Genomic DNA, 20215 nt, shown 5'->3' on the forward strand with positions numbered 1-20215 from the left:
AATCAAAACAGTAGAAGTTGCACTTTTATTTAATTGTATTTTGTCTGCATGTTTGCACAAAATGTGTCCCTGTACATATAGTAAACAAAATTGGACAACTGTAAGGTCAGTGCCTGTTGTATTTGTGTATTCAAATAAACAGTTGTTTATTTCATTAGTGCACATTGGCATCTTTGAGCAAAATACCCCCAAAATTTTTGCTGCGGCGCTGCGCGCCGCACCTCCTATTCCCATGTCCGGCAGCAACCTTTACTAAGACATCTCCTGGGGGGTACAGAGATCCCTTGTGATCCGTGATAATGTAGGTTACAAATGTAGGCTGAGTGATAAAGCATATTACTGAAAAACAAAGTTAGGGATTTGGAGTTATTTTGCCATTATTTTACTAGTCCGGCCCACCTGAGATCAGAGAGGCTGTATGTGGCCCTCGAACCAAAATGAGTTTGACACCCCTGGTCTACATGTAATGACAGTTGACGCACGCACGCACGCACGTGTGTGTGTGTGTGTGTGTGTGTGTGTGTGTGTGTGTGTGTGTGTGTGTGTGTGAACTGAGAGTGAGGTGTCTGAGCCAGGCACTGCTTGTGCAACTTTGTATTTGTTATATATACTTGAAAAGTAATGTATCTGATTGAATCCTCAAAACTTTGTAATCTGCTGATTAGCTGTCAAACTGCAGTTTTTGTCGCCAGAGTCACAACCATGCATTTCCCCTTATAAAGTCAGCCTGCAGTTCTTAATGCTGACAGAACACCTTCGGACAGTGAAGTACTCTCAGCACTAAGCCAGGTGGTGAGCAGGCTGCAGTCCAACGGTACTGCTTGCAGCTCTGCCACAGCTGAGAGGCACCATATGTCTCCTCTCTCTCTAGAATCTGTCCTTGCCCAGGACTGCCAAGCCGTTAGGCCTATCCCACATATGTGTCTTAATACTGTTAAGCACACAAGGTCTTCCGAGGGTTAAGACATTGCTGTAATTCGTTTCGTCTTTGCCTAAGTGAACGACAGAGAAATGGCAACGGGGAGGTTCACAGGGTGGTGGTATTCCCCAAGGACTTACACCTTCTTAAGACAGGTAGGTGTGCTTCCCTGTGACAATGTAAATCGGCTAATATTTGAGCTATGCTTTACAGCATGTCAGACCACTGAGAAAACACAATCTGGAAACCACATTTGCTCTTTGAATGAACACAACTGGCAAGATTTGCCTGAAAGCCTTATTTTTTTTCAAAAGTAATTTAGCCTATAGGCTATATTTTGTTCAAGGGATTATCCTATACACACTAAGAAATCCATGTACCTGAAAGGGTACAAATGCTCTGTCCACCCAGTGGTAGGCTACCTTAGCAGGGTACAACACTGTAACTTAAACATTGGTACATATTTGTACCTTCTTGTCTGTTCCCCTAGTGACAAACATTTACCCATTGGAAAGGTAGAGTACAAATGTGAATTCTGCAAGTTTTCTGCATTTCATATGAAGTAAAGCAGTTATCGCCTCACTGTCTTTGTTTGGACGATTATATCTGTAACCATGGCCAATCAGACAACAGATTAAATAAATTAGTCTATTCTGATCTAAAGAGTAGGCTACTGCTTTAGGCCTACTTAATATGAAATGCAGAAAACTTGCCGACTTCACATTTTCACTGTACCTTTCCAATGGGTACATTATTGTCACTATAGGGTACAGAAATGTTCTTTTAGAGGTACAGACAAGAAGGTACAACTATGTACCAATGTTTAAGGTACAGTGGTACCCTGCTGGTACCACCTTTTAGGACCATTCCTGTACCTTGATTTCTTAGTGTGTAGTAGGCTAACTTTTAAGGGATTTTTAAACCATGAACTACCGGTAATAGGCTAATGATACAGTCGGCTACATTCTTTTGTATAGGCCTACATAGGAGCATCTGTCAAACAATAATTATTTAGGTTTAAAGATGGGGAGAGTACCCTAACAGCCTCAGTCAGCAGAAATAACCAGAAGTCCTTCTAATATGACTGCTAGTCTGAAAAGCACTTTGATACTCACTATACACTGTCCATCAACTGTCAGTCACAATAACTTTTTAACAAAGGATCGAAAATGAGCTGAATCAGAGCCCTTGAAACAATATCAAAAGCACAGAAACGCTGTGGCGAGCTCATGGACCTATTAAAAGCATGGACCGACCTATTATGAGCTATATGTCCATGATTATAAGAAGCGGGCGAGCTCCCTTCCGCGTTGTTCCGCTTACCGTTACTAGGGAACCATTGTAGCCAATCAGAAACTATTTAGCACGGCGCCGTGGAAACACGAACCAATCGTACAGTCTGTTGTTGAAGAGTCAGATGGTTTGAGTTTGAAACGTTAAAGTAAGCATTTTCCAACTGACGGAACTCGGGGAATCGCAGTGTTGTAGCCTGAATAGGATAACATCTGAAACAGGTAAACATTTCCGAAAAGCACATTTACTGCGCATATACTGTCTGTATACGTTTCGGTACGCTGTGTCATTGTTATCATTTCACTCCTAGAGACTCTACTTGCTTCAGTAGTAGTGTGCTTTTAAGCTTTGCAGCCACACAAATAAGCGTGTGCTTCTTAGCTAGCTTTTCATTTAGTTTGCTTATAGGTCCATGCATTTAACCTAATACGTCGTAACTTGGAGTAACTGTTCACACCGCTTCTCCATTGTACCCTCTGTTCTAGGTTAGTCCCTAGTATACTGTTTAAACAGCAACCTGCTGCTACTAAAAAAATTAAGCCGCTAATATAATGTTCAAACTACAACTGACTGTTACTGGACTCTGTTGAAGACATTCTCGGTGTACATTGTCTCTTGTCTCTGTGGTTAAAAAAGACAATCGTTTTATGTTAGTAAATCATTCAGTTTAAACCACGGTACAACCATAGGGTACAACACATGACATACATGTGTACAGACATTGTTGGGTGCTGCTGTTTGTAGTGTTTCCTAAACCACACCACCACAATTATTTTTGCTAAGATGTCCTCAGACGAAGAGGAGCCAACCAGCCCTGTACTGCACAATGACTCTGATCGGGGCAGCTCTGTCTCCTCTGAGCTTCAGGTGATTTATAAAAATTAAAATATACAATCGATGTATTTATGTACTTGTAGTCACATAGACTATACTTTTGCCATTGATTTGTAAATCCCAAACCCATGTACAACTATTTTATGTAGCCTATGTTAGCCTATGTCATTAAAGCTAGAGCTCTGACTCATTTAAATGACATTTGCAACAAGTTGTTTAATAGTAACTTATACATTTGCCATTGGTTTCACGCAATCAGTAATTGATTTAGATAATATTGTTGAACTGGGAGCTTGTTGAAGAACCTGTTTAGTTGCCTGTGTTGTTCACCCTAATGGAATCACTGTAAAGCTGTATATGACAGGGTCTTCTTTGCTTCCTTGTGCCTTGACATTTAAAGAGAATGACTAAACTGTCATCATTACCAATAGCAAAAGCAATAAACAGTGTGTTTGAAGAAAAACTGCATTAGATGGATATCAATAATGCTGGAGCCCTTTTTTTATTTTTTTATTTGATACTGTTTATGGATGAACAGGATGAGTATGAGGAGCTCCTCCGCTATGCTGTGGTCACTCCTAGGATGGAGGCCATCACCAGTGCTCACTTGCAGCGGATGAGCACCTCGCACCAGTCAGCGGAGGGTCGGACTTCCCGGAGAAAAGATGACACACAATCACAGCACCAAGCAGGTAGGTAACATGGTTTCCTCTCTGATTCAGGACACACACTTTTCACTGAGCCTATCTGACGGAAACACCACTTGAGCTCTTCCAGACATCACCCCCATCAAATGATCAACAGTCAAAAGGGATTTGGCATCACAACATGGAAAAAAATGGAGCCTGCTGTTTTTATCAGCCTCATATTTTCAGCTTGTAAACCAGTCTAGTCTAGTCAAGATGCATGAGAAGATATACGTCTGTCAGATTTTACCCCCCTATCTATTTCCCCTACGTCTTAAACAGCCCATCAGTCTCCTCCCCACACCAAGCTTTAGCTGCAGCAGCCCCTCATTGGAGGTTCAGTGCTTTAACTGTCATGGAGTAGTGCACAGGGATGTAGAAGCAGACGGCTGATTGGTAATGATCTCCTGGCACTGTGCCCGTACTGCTCTTTAGAGTGCAGGCTTTCTCTTCTACTGCAGGATTTAATTAAGATATTGACATAAATGCATTCCTGGACAAGGAGACACGCTCTTCTTATTCAGCACTCTCACCATCACCTCTTCTGCTGCTCTTATTCCGTCTTTTGTTCTCTGACGTTTACAATTAACTTTAACCTTTACTTTTACTCACTTGTTTCAGGTCAAACATGTTTTGTTTTTTAGAGTTATTTTCTGTTCTGCCTCTCTCGCACTCTCTGATTCAAATCCCTTGTCTCGCCCCCCATCTTCTGTCAGATGCTGCCACTGAAGCTGTAGATGGGAGGCATTCTAGCAGGAGTGTGAGATTATCACAGGCCTCCCCCTCGATTGTTGAGCCCTCCACACACTCAAGGGCCTCTCATGGTAAACTGAATTAAAAAATACAAAGAAACAAAATGATACGGTATATGTAGTTCAATAATAATTTATCTTACCATCAAATAAACTTAACTTATGAATATCTACACTTTCCAGTCACACTGCTGTCTCATTCTCTAATCTGTCTGTTGTTCTTTCTTTACCCTTCTCCTTCCAGCGGAGGAGATGGCAGACCAGTCAATTAGCAGGGCCTCAGTTCTCTCAAACGCTCCCTCCGACAGGTTACAGGCGCCGTTTGATCGGTCTAGGCCAAACAGCCCAGACCCCTCAGAGTCTGCTGTGACGGAGATGTTTATCTCAGAGGAGAACATAAGCAGGATGGAGAACATTCTGGACACATGGAGCAAACATCTGACGGTAAATCTGCTTCTTTTATACTGGTGATCTCTCCTCCCACAAACAATCAATTTAAATGTCTCTTTTTGCTGCTGTCTGCTTGAGAGCTGACAATAGATAATGTCGTAATGCTATACATACACGTAGCGCTATATAGCACTCTGACCTAGTTGAATAACAACTCATTCAATATATTTACAATGTAATGCTGGCAGGGTTGTTGTGTTTCAGGCTTCAACAGTAGAGTAGACCAGGGCTGGCAGGTTCATTCTTGATCAAGAATTAATACAACTTCATTGTAATTTGTTCTTGTATTGCTATATATTCCTTAAATGATCTTTTTACTTGATGTGTATGTCCCTGACACTGCATGTTCCCAAATATACAGTATACAGTATCATTCTAAAAAGCTATGAGCAACTATACACACACAGAAGGTTTGAGTTGACTTTGCATATCCTATACTCATAGTGAGACAGATATGGATTAAGTTCAAGAAACACAGATATTATAAAGAGATTGTAAAGTGTTGGAGTCTCAGGAAGGTTCCTTGAATTGGGTGACAGCTCTACTCTTCATAGCACCAGTGACCTTTTAATTGTGTCTCCAATTTTGGAGAAGTTAAGTTCCCTGGACGTGGGTGTCTTTCTTGCCCTTTTCTTCTGATGCTGTTGCATCTTATTCATGGCCAGCACATGACAGCCAATCACCTGCAAAGCGGTGCTAATAAAAGAGTTTGACCTAGGAACTTTTGGATTGTATTTTCTAATGGCTGTCAGTGACAGAAAACTTCCAGCACACCTGTTTCTCATTAAAAAAATACCGGTAACTGAAGATGTGCGCATGTGTGTCCATATTTATGAAATGAGTGTAATAATGAACACACTGGGATTCCTCCACCCTCTTTTCCCTCATTAGTCAAATGTACTGACCGAGCTCAGGAAGTGGAAGCTGGCCTTCAAGGAGCAACACATGCTAGAGATGAGAAACGAGAGGGAGAAGTATGCAGCCCAGGAAGCTGGCCTCAAGTCAGAGCTCGACAGCCTGAAGGGGCTGCTACAAACCTATGAAACTTCCAACCAGAGAAAAGACCAGGTGACTGCATGTGTATTATTTACTTTATACAGGGCCGAAGTTGATAGTTGTTTGGACATAAATTCAATGCAGTACTTGAGATTTCATTTGACGTCATTTTTTCCACTGTTGTGAAGTTTTATAATTAGCCTGGGTGGTAAGCCATGCCCAAGCTATCAGCATGATATCTCTTGTCTTTTTTTCTCTCTTGTAAATTCTCTCTCATGTATGTTAAGTGCTGGAAAAGAAAGAGATGAGGAACACCGTGTCTGCTTTAAATATTCAAGAGCTTATTGTGTGATGTGTCCTTCCTTCAGGTGATTGTGAACCTGAGCCAGGTATTGGACAGACAAAAAGCGAAGCTTGAAAAGATGAGGGCGTTCTCTCACTGGAGGATTAAGCACACAGAGGCCAAAGAAGAGGTACACTGATGACATTGACATGACAGTTGGCGTGGGTGTTTTTTTTTTTTTTTTTGCTTTGAGATTGTGGAGAAAAAAACTCTTGCATGGCTGGTGGTATGATTTAATGCGTTCAACTGTCACATTCCCCATAACATATTCTTGTCCGTATTGTCTCCGTTTACCCTAAAAACAAAAACACTGGTGCTTGTTAGTTTAGTTAACAGAGAACACAAGTTGGATTGTTTTAAATGTTTGTGAAATTTACTTTTTTTGCACGGATAATATTAAAGCAACTGGTGCTGGTAGTGAATGTATCTTAACCTCACTAGATTACTGTCAGTACGGCTTAATGGTTTATGCAAATGATCCGTCTCTCTGCATGAGTTCCCAACCCATACATCACTGCACACAGAACACCACATTTTTACACAAAATCACAATCATTTTGTCATTGCACTGACGACAAATCTTTTTATTTCTTATTCTTCTTACATACTGCATATAACACTCACAAGTACTGCATACTATATCAAGGAAAGCTTTTTTCTTCACATATACAAAATAGCTATTTATCTATTTACTTGAAATGGTTCATTTAGCACATGACTCATATTTGTCTCAGCCGTGATTTGGAAAGTGTGCCACAAGAGAAACCCATGCTGCATGCATTTAAGAATGAATTGTGGGTGTAATTATTCCCTTGTGAACATTTGTCATGGTCTTGTGGGTCCCTGCCAGGCTTATGCTGCTCAGGTAGCGCAGCAGCACTACAAATTCCAACTGAAGAAGAAGGTGTGGTTTGGCTGGCACTCTATGGTCCAGAAACACTGGAGGGTCAAGGTGGAGAGGGCCTGCCGTGAGAGGGCTGAAGAGGTCTGCAACCAGCTGTCTACCGACTATGAGGCCAAGCTGGCAGAGGCACACGAGCAGGTAAAGGACCTGCCGATTAAATGGTGTGTGAACTGTGATGCTGCACTGCTGAATTCATACTTTACTCAACCTGGTGGAGGTGTTTTACCAACGCACTCAACAGTGAGATGCATTGTACATTCACAGAGCTGAAATCATGTGAAGTCAAGCAAATCACCCATGGTTACCATGATGTATTCGTTTCTTACATTGGTACATTTATTTTGCAAAGGTCTCTCCACTAATATGTTATATAAACATACAATAAGAACATTTCAATGAATAGGTACCACACTAAACATGATTAACACAGATTTCAGGGAAATCACTGTAGACCAGGTATATAGAGAGAGACTGTGTGTAAGAAAGTGACGCCATGCTAGGGCCTGACACCGAAAGCAAGAAAATGAACATCGGTTGTTGTCAGCACTGTATAACTGATAAATGACTGTGTCTTCCTGTACTCTACTACCTGTCTCCCCAGCACTGTGATGCACTGGAGAAGGCCCAGGCAGAGATTCAGAGGCTAACTCGAGAGCGTGAGCGCTATGAGGAATCTATGAAGAAAGCCTTCATGCGGGGCGTGTGTGCTCTTAACATGGAGGCTCTCGGTATGTTCCACACCACTGACGGACGACCAGAGCCACCTCCAGTTCGTCATCAGCATGGTCTGTAACAGAATGACCACACAAACACATTTTTAGAGAATATCCATATTTTTGAACATTCAACACATTCACCACGAGCCTTAAATAAATAGACATCTGTTCTATAAAACGGACCAGAAAAGTGTTTCTAGTCCTACCTCTGTGCTGTATTGATTCAATTCAGCTATCATCATGAAAGAAAAAAAATTCCTATTTCCCCTATAAAGTGCAGATTTTGTGCTATTGACACGAGTGAATAGTTATGAATGAGTGGAGTGAATGGGGGTCTTTGTTATTTTCTTGAAATCATTCACTGGCTCCTCTAATGGAGGGATGAATCAGTGCATGTTCTGACCAAGCCCCAACCATAGCGAGTTCTACCAGCATCCAATGCTGAAGTGACAAATTGCAGTTCACCGAGTGGCCACTAAGGGCAGGTTTCAAAACAGAGCAATTTCTCATTGACTCCATGTTAAATGAGCCTTTTCACAGCATTATTAAACCTATTTAAGGCCTGGTACAAAAAAACATTCTAGACTTTATGTTTAGGTCATATCTCCATGACAACACTGAATGGGGGTGATTTTTTTTTAGCAGGCTAGTGTTTAGTCTATTGGAGGTTAAAATGTATGGATAATTAGGGGCACGATCTCTTGAGTGACAGCTAGCCGCCTGTTGGCCCTCACTTCGCCCCGGAGGTATACATCATCTAGATGGGCGTATCTCCCTCCACCCAAGGTCACATCAATGGCCTTTTTCGGTAAGAGGAAATGAGGCGGAGTAAAAATCTGACAAGATGGCGACGCGCATAGGCCAGGACGATTGGATGCAGTTGGAATAACTGAGGTCAGCCCGGATGCTACATCCATTTTATATACTATCCATGGTTCTGATTGAGGGCTACTTTTCACAGGTTATACAGTGCTGCTTGAAAGTATGTGAACCCCTTGAGCCTTTTGTAATTTTATTCAGTTGAACCATTAATCATTAATTTTTATCAATACCAGCATTTCAATATATGAAATAACAGATGTTTGTTTATCAATTCAACATTTTTCTTTTCCAGAAATCAATTGTTAAAACAGATAAAACAAGTGATTAGCCAAACTGTTGCACGTATGTGCAAAAGTTTGTGAACCCTGAGCTGCATTGCTTAAATCGAGCAGGTAAACACAATCAGGTGGGCCAAATTGAGTGATGAAATGGACCAATGTAATGAGATATCTTTAGGGAATAAATTGGGCGGCACTAGATAAAACAGAGATCAAACCAGGTCAGTTTAGGCTCACCAAAGTGAACCCATACAGGTCAGACATGCTAAAAGGGAGAGGATCTCAGGAATAGAGTTGTGATGTTGTGCATTTGTCTGGAAACAAACATCTGTTATTTCATATAAAAAATACTGGTATTGATAAAAATGAATTAATAATGGTTAGAATGAATTAAATTCCAAAGGCTCAAGGGGTTCACATACTTTCAAGCAGCACTGTATGACAGTATATCACTGAATGATTGGCAGGAAAAGTTCAATAGCTCTTTGCAACATTGACTAAATCAACAAATTATTGTTATTAAGTCGTTATGTTTTTTTCTATGAAGATAAGGTTAAGGGCTTGGGACACTACAGGATATTTGAATAGACAAACATAACTATCATAAAACTGGCCCCACACAATGGCACTCTCTCTGTTGCAGTGTAAGTATTAATCTTCAGATACCTTTTTAATTTGCCAAAGCAGAATATATGTTACATATTGAGGTTAGACAATTGTACTATTAACTTAAGAAAGGATTAAGGTATTTTTCAGTCCAACTTAATCACTCAATTAATTTATTCTGAATCACAAGTATTGAGATCAAAAAAAGTAAAATTGTTCAACCATGTCACAAGATTCCCTTTTCATTTGACTCAGAAAAATTCAGAACATTTGTACACTATAGTCCCAACATTCAGCTTTAAGACAAGACGTTGTCTGTAGCTATTAAAAAAAACGTTTCTTGAGAATATATTGTGACAGATCCTTTTGTAAATAAATAATTTGTTCTTTCCATAGATAGTCTGCCTCCCCCGGATGATCCCGGCTCTACTACTCTGGCTCAACTTCAACCACATCCCATCTCTTCCACACGGTTCAGCCCAGTCCACTTTGACCGCCCGGACCCTTCTCACAGCGAAGTAGAGGATACGGTGAGACACACAATAGTTCTTCTTTCGTTGAATCAATCAATCCGTCAGTCGTTCATATGAGAAATCTCTTTGACTTTTGAATGTGCTGTTTTAATTACATAATTTCTTCCCTTTTGTATTTGTTGTTACCTTTTATATTAACAATTATTGTAAAAAAAAATATTCATAAAATAATCCCAAGTATTCATATAGTAGTGTTCGATTTGCTTTTGTAATTCATTCTGTTTTTTAGTTTTTTGTTTGCTGCACTATAACGCCCTTTATCTAAATTACCACTCTCATTCCCGTTTCCCCTGATTCCCCTTTTCCTCAGATGGGTTCTGGTCTCCCTCACAGTACAGTGGTGCACAGCTCACTGCCACTTGGTGCCACTGCAAGTTCCCACAAACAGGTTTGCATTACACATATCCATCTTTTGAAACTCTAGTCTAATGGTCTAAGGTACTGACAATGTCCACCTTCACAGCAGCTATGTATAACTAGGGCAATGATAATAATATCATTAGATAAATGGTAATCAAAATGGTGACCAACATCAACCAGAAACTACTCAAATAATGATGCAGTAATGCTTGTAGTTTCAGGTCAGCGGTCGTGTCATCACAGCAGGTCAACAAAAACCCTCAAAGAGCATAACGGCTCGCGTCACGGCACGGGCTGACCTCGTAAAGTCTGCACGTGGAAACCTCCAGGTGACCAGCGTGGCGCCGCCCATGAGCTCTGTTATAGTTGAGCGCCATCATCCCGTTACACAGGTAATGGGACAGAGTGCATTTCTCCTGTTACTCTGATGTATTATTTATTATCTGTGTGTTTTTATGTTTGTTTGTATACCTATAAAGTCAAGTGAAACTTTTTTTCTCTGTCATTCTTCCAGCTCACTATGGGCCAGGCCACAGCTGCCAAGTTTCCTCGCTCCTCCAAACAGGGCCACAGCTCCAGCGGAGGCAGAAGCTCGTCCAGACCACACACAAGCTCATGCCACGTACACTCCATCAAAGTAGTTGACTGACCACACACACACACACACACACACACACACACACACACACACACACACACACACACACACACACACACACACACACACACACACACACACACACACACACACACACACACACACACACACACACACACACACACACACACACACACACACACACACACACACGTTTGTAGAGTCTAGTCTAGATTTTAAAATTGAACATACTATGCAACAATCCTAGCAATAGTCACCTTGCCATTAGTTTCAATTCTATTTTATTGGGATACCTGTGTTCTCTACATTTGAATGGACATTTGATTGCAATTTTTCAGCTTAATTTCATAAATGTGAAATACACAATTTCCTGAGGAATAGGATTTTTGCAAGCATTGCATAGAAACAGATGTTTAGATTAGCACATGTAAATAACCGATAGACAAGAGTTTAGAATTGCAAAATGGTCTTTTATTTCTATGAAAAACTTTAAATTATGCACATATGAAAATCTGTACTTTAATGTGTGAAATTACATTTTAAATATTTTTGTTACTGATGTTTTTAATTGAGACAAACCGTCCACCACAGATTGTTTAAGTAATATGTTAATAATCTGATGCACTATTTTATTTCAAATAAAATAAATTATTTTACTGCTAACCTCCTGTACACCAGTTGTTGTGAATAATTTTGTCCGACCATATGTTGCATTGTTCCTCCTCATGAAATGCAGCAGCTCTTACTGCTGGAGCCCACTGCCTCCATCTGAATCATATCTGAAAGACAAAGTAACCGTTTTTTACAATAACTTTTTGGCACAAATCCTTTTGCGGTAAATCTACTGTACATATTAATAAATTGTATTTGTTATATTATGTATTTTCTTTGAAAAAAAGAATGTAATTGAATATACCAGCAGCTTTCCTGTTCCCTATGAAGATGAGGCCCTCATAGAGTTGTTTAGCCGGTCTCTTCTGAGCCAATTCTTCCCCGTGGAGCCAGATCAGAAGCATCCTGTTCCCATGCTCTTGGTAGCTGTGCTGACCTGTGGACAAAAACACATTTCTCTCAATCAGGGAAATAATTCAACTAGTAAAACAAGCCTAAAGATTGTCTCTGGCATTGAAAGATTAAATAAAATGGCAAGTATGTTTAAAAAAAAATATACTGTATATATATCCAAGTATACTATTAATTGTCGTATTTTTCTCACAAGGTCAGGGATTTGAATGTGTAACTTTTTGGCTACAAGGGGCTTATGTTTTAAGTATTTCAGGAAAGTTGCCAAATGCAGTCAAAAACCTTTGAAGTTCAGTGTGAGTTTGTTGTACCTGTCCACTGCTCCTCGATGGCGAACACTTGCTCCTTGGTGAAGCCCCAGTGGAGTGCCAGTCTTTTCCAGTCTTCTGCTTTCAGGAGCTCGTACGCCAGATGCCAGGCCACCGAACGGAACTGCTTGGTCTCGTTGCGGTGGTCCAGTTTAAACGTTAACGGGATCTCGTTGTGAACACTCTCATTAAGCTCAGGGTTGGCCTGAAAGGGCAATTAGATCACGTCAGCAGAATGATAAAGGCCAGGGCGCCTCAGAAAGCACTGGGGCACATGCAAAGAGATTAATGGAAGGAGACTCTCACACATGATAGGCAATATGAATGCCACAGTTGGAACATTTAGAAAAATCAAGAAGGAGAGGAAATCGGGCACACCCTTTATTAAATTGGTGACAAATTGGCTGTCAAATCTTTTTCTGGGTTGCGAGTCATTTCATACCATGGAGGCTTTGATAGTATTACAACGGATTGGGCTAATCAAAATTGTGACGTTAGGAAATGAATCATTTGATGAATAATGTAATTATTGATTTGGAGGCTTCCAAGAATGGATTATTAGGCCAGGCAAAGTAAGGCATTTTGGGGCCAAAAATAGAATAAATTGTAAAAGAATTTTTTTCAGCTCATAATTTCTATGAGGTGTCCAGAACAACATACTAAAAGTCCTAAGAAATCCTAGTTGGGGAAATATGTTTAATTCTCATCAATCCGAGATGTGTGCCAATAAGGCGAGACACCAATAAATCCCAATGGGGCTATTTTTTTCCTTTAGTCCTATCAAAATGAAACTTTACACAATGAAAGTATCCATGAAAATTTAAATGTTTTGTATTACAAGTTTCTTTGAAAATTTATTTTAATATGCAAATGAGCTATACACTAATCGTACACGCCCAAAATAAACCCAAATAGGCTTAATTTTTTCCTTTACTCCTACCACAATAAAACTTTACATAGTAAAAGTATACTTGAAAAGTAAAACATTTTGTATTACAAGTTTCTTTTTAAATGAATTTGAATATGCACATGAGCTCCACACTTATTGCCAATGGGTGATGGCAATGCTGCTTTTAGATTGGCCTCTAACCTGAAAAACTGCCTGGCTTACCTGCCAGGGGTATAACAGGTGCCTCTCATGAATTAGATTTGTCTCTTCAAATACCACTGCACGGAATTTGATAGCACTCCATCCAATCAGAGCAATGAACAATGTGACGTATTAAGCCCTGTTCGTTTAGCGAACAGCGGGGTTAACTGTTAAATTGAACTTTTGCCGTGGTCGGTCGGCAAAACAGAACATTCCTCTTACTTGCTAATGAAAGATTTGAGTGCCGTCTTCCAAATTGTAAAGGGTCGAGGCCCCAGAGCACCATACATAGGGCTCTGGCCCGCCCATATCAGATAGAACCAATTAAAACGCAGCTCAGGATTTCTTGACATATTTAATGAGCTTCAATGGAGAGTGCCCAGACCAACAGGCGCAGCACATTTAATTTGCCAGCGCCTAGTGGCAGGTCTGGAGTTCCAGGCTAGTGCCATTCCCTTTCCTATGCCAAATAGACGAGATGTAGAATCACAGCCTGAAATGGCATGGAGAAAGAGGAGATTGTCACACACCTTGGGACCAAGTAACTCCTTTGTCTACTTTATGCACCATATCCGTCTTGTTTTTGTTGCTTTCTTTGGTTCTGGTGCCAGAAACAGCTTGTGTGCATTCAGATCAGCATGATGCAACAAGAGTACTAGCAAGTCTGTGTCATCACCTACTGAGACTGTGTCTTTTGTTCTGGCAGAGGCAATGGCAGTTTGGACAATGAGCACATCTGCATCGTGCTTTGCATGGTTTGTTATACACCATTTTTATCTTACAAGTTTCTTTGAAAATGAATTTTAATATGCAAATGAGCTATACTCTAATCAAATATAGGCTACCCAAAATATATCCGCATAGGCTTAATTTTTTCCTTTAAAGATCCAAGTGACTGCTGCAGATATTGCTGCGGTTGGTTGCATACACATTCAGTACTTTATGATTCCTCCTATACGTGAACCTATTGTGTATCAGCCACTGGCTCTGTTGCCAGCAGATAACAAAACATCACAGCTGGATGTTTTCTGGAAGACATCCCTACTCCTTCACTCTCAAAGGCCATCATGGTCTGGTATGATGCAGATCCTGCATCTTCTAGATGAACACCCTGGGAGAGCTTCAGTAACATTCCTTCCAATGATTGATCTTGATCCCAGTGATGAATCCTGCATATACTCAACATTGAGGTTTGTGGCAACTCAAGCTCTGCAGTATGATGTGACCCCTGTTCTGACGTTTGACCAACCCCTTCTGGAAAGCCTTGACCATTATAAGTTAACTTCTAATACAAATGTTTTACTTTTCATGTAGACTTTCATTGTGTAAAGTTTTAATGTGGTAGGAGTAAAGGTAAAAATGAAGCCTATGCAGATATATTTTGGGTAGCCTATATTTGATTAGTGCATAGCTCATTTGCATATTAAAATTCATTTTCAAAGAAACTTGTAAGACAAAAAATGGTGTATCACAAACCATGCAAAGCACGATGCAGATGTGCTCATTGTCCAAACTGCCATTGCCTCTGCCAGAACAAAAGACACAGTCTCAGTAGGTGATGACACAGACTTGTTAGTACTCTTGTTGCATCATACTGATCTGAATGCACACAAGCTGTTTATGGCACAAGAACCAAATAAATTAATGTATAGCTGTCCCCAGACAAATGTGCAACATCACATCTCTCTTCCTGAGATCCTCTGAGATTGTCTTTCCCTTTTGGCATGTGTGACCTGTATGGGTTCACTTTGGTGAGCCTAAACTGACCTGGTTTTATCTCTGTTTTATCTGGTGCCGCCCAATTACTTCCCTAAAGATCTCTCATTACAAGGTCCATTTCATCACTCAATTTGGCCCACCTGATTGTGTTTACCTGCTCCATTTAAGCAATGCAGCTTAGGGTTCACAAACTTTTGCACATACAAAAGTTGTCAAATAATTTATTTTTTATCAGTTTTAACAATTGATTTCCGGTAAAGAAAAATGTGGAATTGATAAACAAAAATCTGTTATTTCATATAAAAAATACTGGTATTGATCAAAATTAATTAATGATAGTCAAAATAAATAAAATTCCAAAAGGCGAGTTAATTGGTCCCAAGGTGTGTGACAATCTCCTCTTTCTCCATGCCATTTCAGGCTGTGATTCTACGTCTCGTCTATTTGGCATTGGAAAGGGAATGGCACTGAAAAAAGTAAAAAATTACACTAGCTGGGGGGGGCGGGGGGGGGATCTAATTCATGAGAGGCACCTGTTATAAGTAAGCCAGTTTTTCAGGATAGAGGCCAGTCTAAAAGCAGCATCGCCATCACCCATTGGCAGTACGATGATTGGATATTCAATAAGTGTGGAGCTCATGTGCATATTCAAATTCATTTAAAAAGAAACTTGTAATACAAAATGTTTTACTTTTCAAGTATACTTTTACTATGTAAAGTTTTATTGTGGTAGGAGTAAAGGAAAAAATTAAGCCTATTTGGGTTTATTTTGGGCGTGTACGATTAGTGTATCTAGCTCATTTGCACATTAAAATAAATTTTCAAAGAAACTTGTAATACAAAACATTTAAATTTTCATGGATACTTTCATTGTGTAAAGTTTCATTTTGATAGGACTAAAGGAAAAAAATAGCCCCATTGGGATTTATTGGTGTCTCGCCTTATTGGCACACATCTCGGATTGATGAGAATTAAACATATTTCCCCAACTAGGATTTCTTAGGACTTTTAGTATGTTGTTCTGGACACCTCATAGAAATTATCTGAGCTGAAAAAAATTCTTTTACAATTTATTCTATGAAAAACGCTATTTTGCCTGGACTATATGGCAAACATGAAAACAGCCAAAAGTTAAAAGCACGGTTTCACTCACACACCTTTCTCCAGGCGTAGTATCTTTCTGCTTTGATGATCATGTCCACAATAATCACCTCATCCGCTCTAACTGCCACACCCAGAGCCGTCTTGCCCTGCTACTCCCAATCCAACACGGACAACAAAATATGCAAACTGTAAGGTGTCAATTAGATTAATCTTACAGTTTCAAGGTGTCGTGCTTAGTTTATGTCTTAAATAAGCATATATAGTTTTCTATCCGATTTTTTTGCCATGATTAAACCCCAAAGAAACAGGGAACATTGAAAATGATTTAACCTGTACTGCAAATATACTGTTGTTAGCTCTAGAAATTGTGTTTGTGTGGGAATTCCTACCCTATCCTGAAGTGTCAGATCCAGTCCAGCTTTAAGAAGCATTTCCACAACTTCTAATCTGGCCAGCTCTGCGGCAAGATGCATAGCAGTCTGGGACCGCTACACAGTTCATGATATGGGACAAGACAATACAATGCAGAAAACACCTCCTAAATTATTAGTATGTTTTTAAATTACATATAGATAGTCTAGCAACATCTTATTTTACTGTGTAACTTAGGTGATCATACCTTGTCGGTGACATTGATGTCACAGCCAGCATTAAGTAGAGAATGGATGACAGGGATGTGACTGTTCCTCACTGCCAGGTGGAGAGGCGCGTCAAGGTGCTGAGAGCACAAACATGAGCCCAAAAAAATGAACTTGCTCGGAGAGAATGTGCAGAATTTCAATTAAATGCTTCCAGGCAGGGGGTGTAAGAAGCCAAAAGAATGAATGTGTATAACCTGTGTCACCAAAAAACCTTAAAAGAGTATACAACCGCCCCGTAGCTTGTGTTTTTATTACCTGATTCTTAAAGTCTGTATGGGCTTTGTATTTTAGGAGGACCTGGACGACTGATGTGTCTCCTCTCTCTGAAACTGGATGGAGAGCACTGCATTTGGCCTACAAGAGAGGGTGCTTTAGTCATAGGCCTATTACCAGTAAGAAACACAATTTGATGCTGCTTAAAGGATTAACCACATTAGAGTATTTCACTTTAATGTAACAACAGGACTATTGCATTACTGTTGTGAGGATGTCGGGGTCACAATGTTCCTCCAGCATGGCCAGGACACATAGTTCGTGATTGTTGTCTGCAGCTAGGTACAGAGCTGTCTCACCATCCTGCAAAACAGAAGATCTATCAAATAAGTGTAGTAGTGGCTTTACTTAAAGGTACAGTCAGTAATTCTGTCTGTCTGTATTTTGTGTGCGCACTGAAAATAAATCTGGTGTTAATACACAGCCTAGGCTTTGTAAACTGGAATGTTAACAAAGGAAATGTAAAAAAGGGGGCCCACCGTAGCTAGCAACATACTAGTCTAGGCTGTGTATAACACTGCATTTTTTCAGCACGCACACACAGTGCAGACAGTTAGCGGATCATTAGGGCGATATAAACCCATTTTGAGAAAAGTGATTTTGACAAGCGTTCTCCGGAATCAACCTTTAATTGCTATACATTGTGTAGCTTAATTTACCAGAGAGAGAACTGTACACCATCTCCCCTGTTATATTTCAATAACCAGTACATGTTTGATGCATCTTGAATAATCCAAAGGATAGCCACCGCCCAGCAGTGCTGGATTAGCTACTGTGCACACACACTTTTCCCAAACCAAACCATGATAGAGAGGATGTTTACGCTGATTGTCTACCATATTGACTTCATCCCGAGTATCAAAGCTGTGCAGCAGCAGTTGGACGGCATTCAAGTGGCCGTTCCTGGCAGCTAAGTGCAGGGGCGTGTCTCCGCTCTGGCAGAAGGGAGGGAGGGAAACAACTCACATCAAAGAGCTTTTGACTTTGAGCATTCTTGCAGGTGTGACACACAAATGTGCACTCAGGCTTGTGAGCATAAGCAGCACTGTGTCATAAATAGGTGCAAACCAAAAAACACATAAACAAGTCCAAAACAACAACAACACCTTGTTGGGCTTCATGGTGTCCATATGGTATGGCTCAATCAGCATCTCTAACATTTGGACATGCCCATGCTCTGCCGCCAATGCAAATGCCCGGTGTCCTAACTGAAATTGAATAATTTAGGTATAGGTACTTTGGTTACGTCTGACTCATTTGTCCAGAAAGTGAATTATGAAAAATGATTAGGCCTAGTTACCTGGTCTTCTTTGTCTAGTTCTTTCATCTGTAGGTCATTAATAATATACTCCACCATATCAGTGTGGTTGTTGATAGCAGCACAGTGCATGATGTTCATTCCTTGCTGATGTGGGAAACGTTAAAATTTAGAAGACATTTTCTGTGTAATCAAGCAAATAGAAGTTTAAGGATCCACCATTTTCATATTTAATTTGTGGTGCATCGGGCACGTGATGGTGGTGTTTAAAAAAAATACATATACACAGCATTTAGAAGTGAAGAAAATATTAAAACCAATGGTTTAATGTCTAGGTATTAAATTATGTGAGGTACTGAAAAATCATTATAAAAAAGATTACCTCGTTCTCAACCTTCTGTTCAGCCCCAGCCTGCACTAATAGTTTCAGGATCTCCAAACTGCCGAACCAGGCAGCCAAATGAATGGATGCCACACCATACTGCCAGACACAATACAGAAACAGTAAGGTTGTGATTACTTAAAAATACGAGATAAGCTTTGGCTGTGTCTCAAGCTTTTCAGATGTAGCCATTTCAGCCCCCCCTCACCTTGTCCTTTTGGTCCACCTTGACCCTGCGCTGTAGAAGAAGCTGTACAGCTTCCACGTGTCTGCCAGCTACTGCAAAGTGAAGGGCAGTCCTATCGTGCTGAGAAAAACAACTTAATCAGTACATTGTTCTTTTAATATATTGTTTTCCTCAACACAAAATCCCAAATTACCAGCCTTTGAGTCTGTGTGACATTATTCAATGCAGTGCACAGGGATGACGGTAAAGGGTTTGTCTATTTAGACCCACCACATTCTTAGCATTGGTGTTGAGCCCCCTTGCAAGAGTCTTCATGGCCTCCACATCATTGCTCTTGGCTGCTTCCATAAACTGCTTCTCTGCATCAAGCACTGCACAACACAGCAGGCACGGAGGTTTTATATATGGCTATTTACGTAACATTTAATCATTTGATATAGCATGTTGTAGACTTGATACACAATCAGATGATATGTGAGGCAATAGGCAAGACAATGCCATTTGAGTCAAAACCTTAACAGGAACATTCTGTAAGGAAAACTGAGATGAGTGTATTGGTTTCATATGCTGTGGAGGAGCTCAGCCATGTTTCAGCCTTGTGCAAACAGAGTGAGACTGTCACTCCATGGGCATGCACTCAGTACACCACCATAAATAACTAATAATTAACTGTAGATTTAACAGTATACACTCAATGGCTTAACCAAGAGTAACTTGCTTAAAAAAATGTGCTCCATAAAGTTTGGTAATTCTTGTTTTGTCTTTCTTGTCCTTGGGTACTCACACATCACGCTGTTGTCAAAGCTGTCATCTGTATCTTCTGAGTGCTTGTTCAGTATGAAGTCCGAAAAGCCCTTCATGGTCTCCCCTTTCATCCAGTTTCTAGGGTCCAAATTCTCCTTCTTAGGTTGATGCTTCTTGAGCAGTTCCTTCAGAGCCAAAGCTCTTCTCTCCATTGGAAAGCTCTTTATATATCCTCTTTGTGTACATAAGTCTTTAATTTAAATGAACAAGTGCTGGGAGCAAGTCAAACAAAATACATAAGTAAACTGATCACACAGAGGATGAACTGAACCTGTCTTGTGGGGCTTAACATAGCCTAGTTCCCGTCTTCAGCAT

The 20215-nt window shown here is 40.3% G+C and overlaps 2 protein-coding genes across 2 annotated transcripts; one reads left to right on the plus strand and one right to left on the minus strand.

Moving 5' to 3' along the window:
• Window positions 1–2345: 2345 nt before the first annotated feature.
• Window positions 2346–11141, plus strand: poc5 (POC5 centriolar protein homolog (Chlamydomonas); the record flags this gene model as incomplete). The annotated part of the gene is made up of 13 exons (XM_080050816.1): window positions 2346–2433; window positions 2996–3079; window positions 3585–3738; window positions 4449–4556; window positions 4729–4928; window positions 5826–6002; window positions 6299–6403; window positions 7124–7315; window positions 7779–7962; window positions 9996–10129; window positions 10443–10520; window positions 10708–10884; window positions 11007–11141. The coding sequence occupies exons 2-13, from the start codon at window positions 2996–2998 to the stop codon at window positions 11139–11141; spliced, it is 1728 nt and encodes a 575-aa protein (XP_079906942.1). The 5' UTR covers window positions 2346–2433.
• A 620-nt stretch (window positions 11142–11761) lies between these two features.
• On the minus strand, window positions 11762–20052 carry ankdd1b (ankyrin repeat and death domain containing 1B; the record flags this gene model as incomplete). The annotated part of the gene is made up of 15 exons (XM_080050828.1): window positions 11762–11890; window positions 12028–12159; window positions 12446–12647; window positions 16409–16504; window positions 16745–16843; window positions 16975–17073; window positions 17252–17350; window positions 17474–17572; window positions 18106–18204; window positions 18376–18477; window positions 18570–18674; window positions 18910–19008; window positions 19118–19216; window positions 19367–19467; window positions 19881–20052. The coding sequence occupies 15 exons, from the start codon at window positions 20050–20052 to the stop codon at window positions 11835–11837; spliced, it is 1659 nt and encodes a 552-aa protein (XP_079906954.1). The 3' UTR covers window positions 11762–11834.
• Between the last annotated feature and the right edge of the window lie 163 nt (window positions 20053–20215).

Source organism: Ammodytes marinus (genome assembly GCF_949987685.1).
Source record: "Ammodytes marinus genome assembly, chromosome: 2".
Classification (NCBI taxonomy): Eukaryota; Metazoa; Chordata; class Actinopteri; order Uranoscopiformes; family Ammodytidae; genus Ammodytes; species Ammodytes marinus.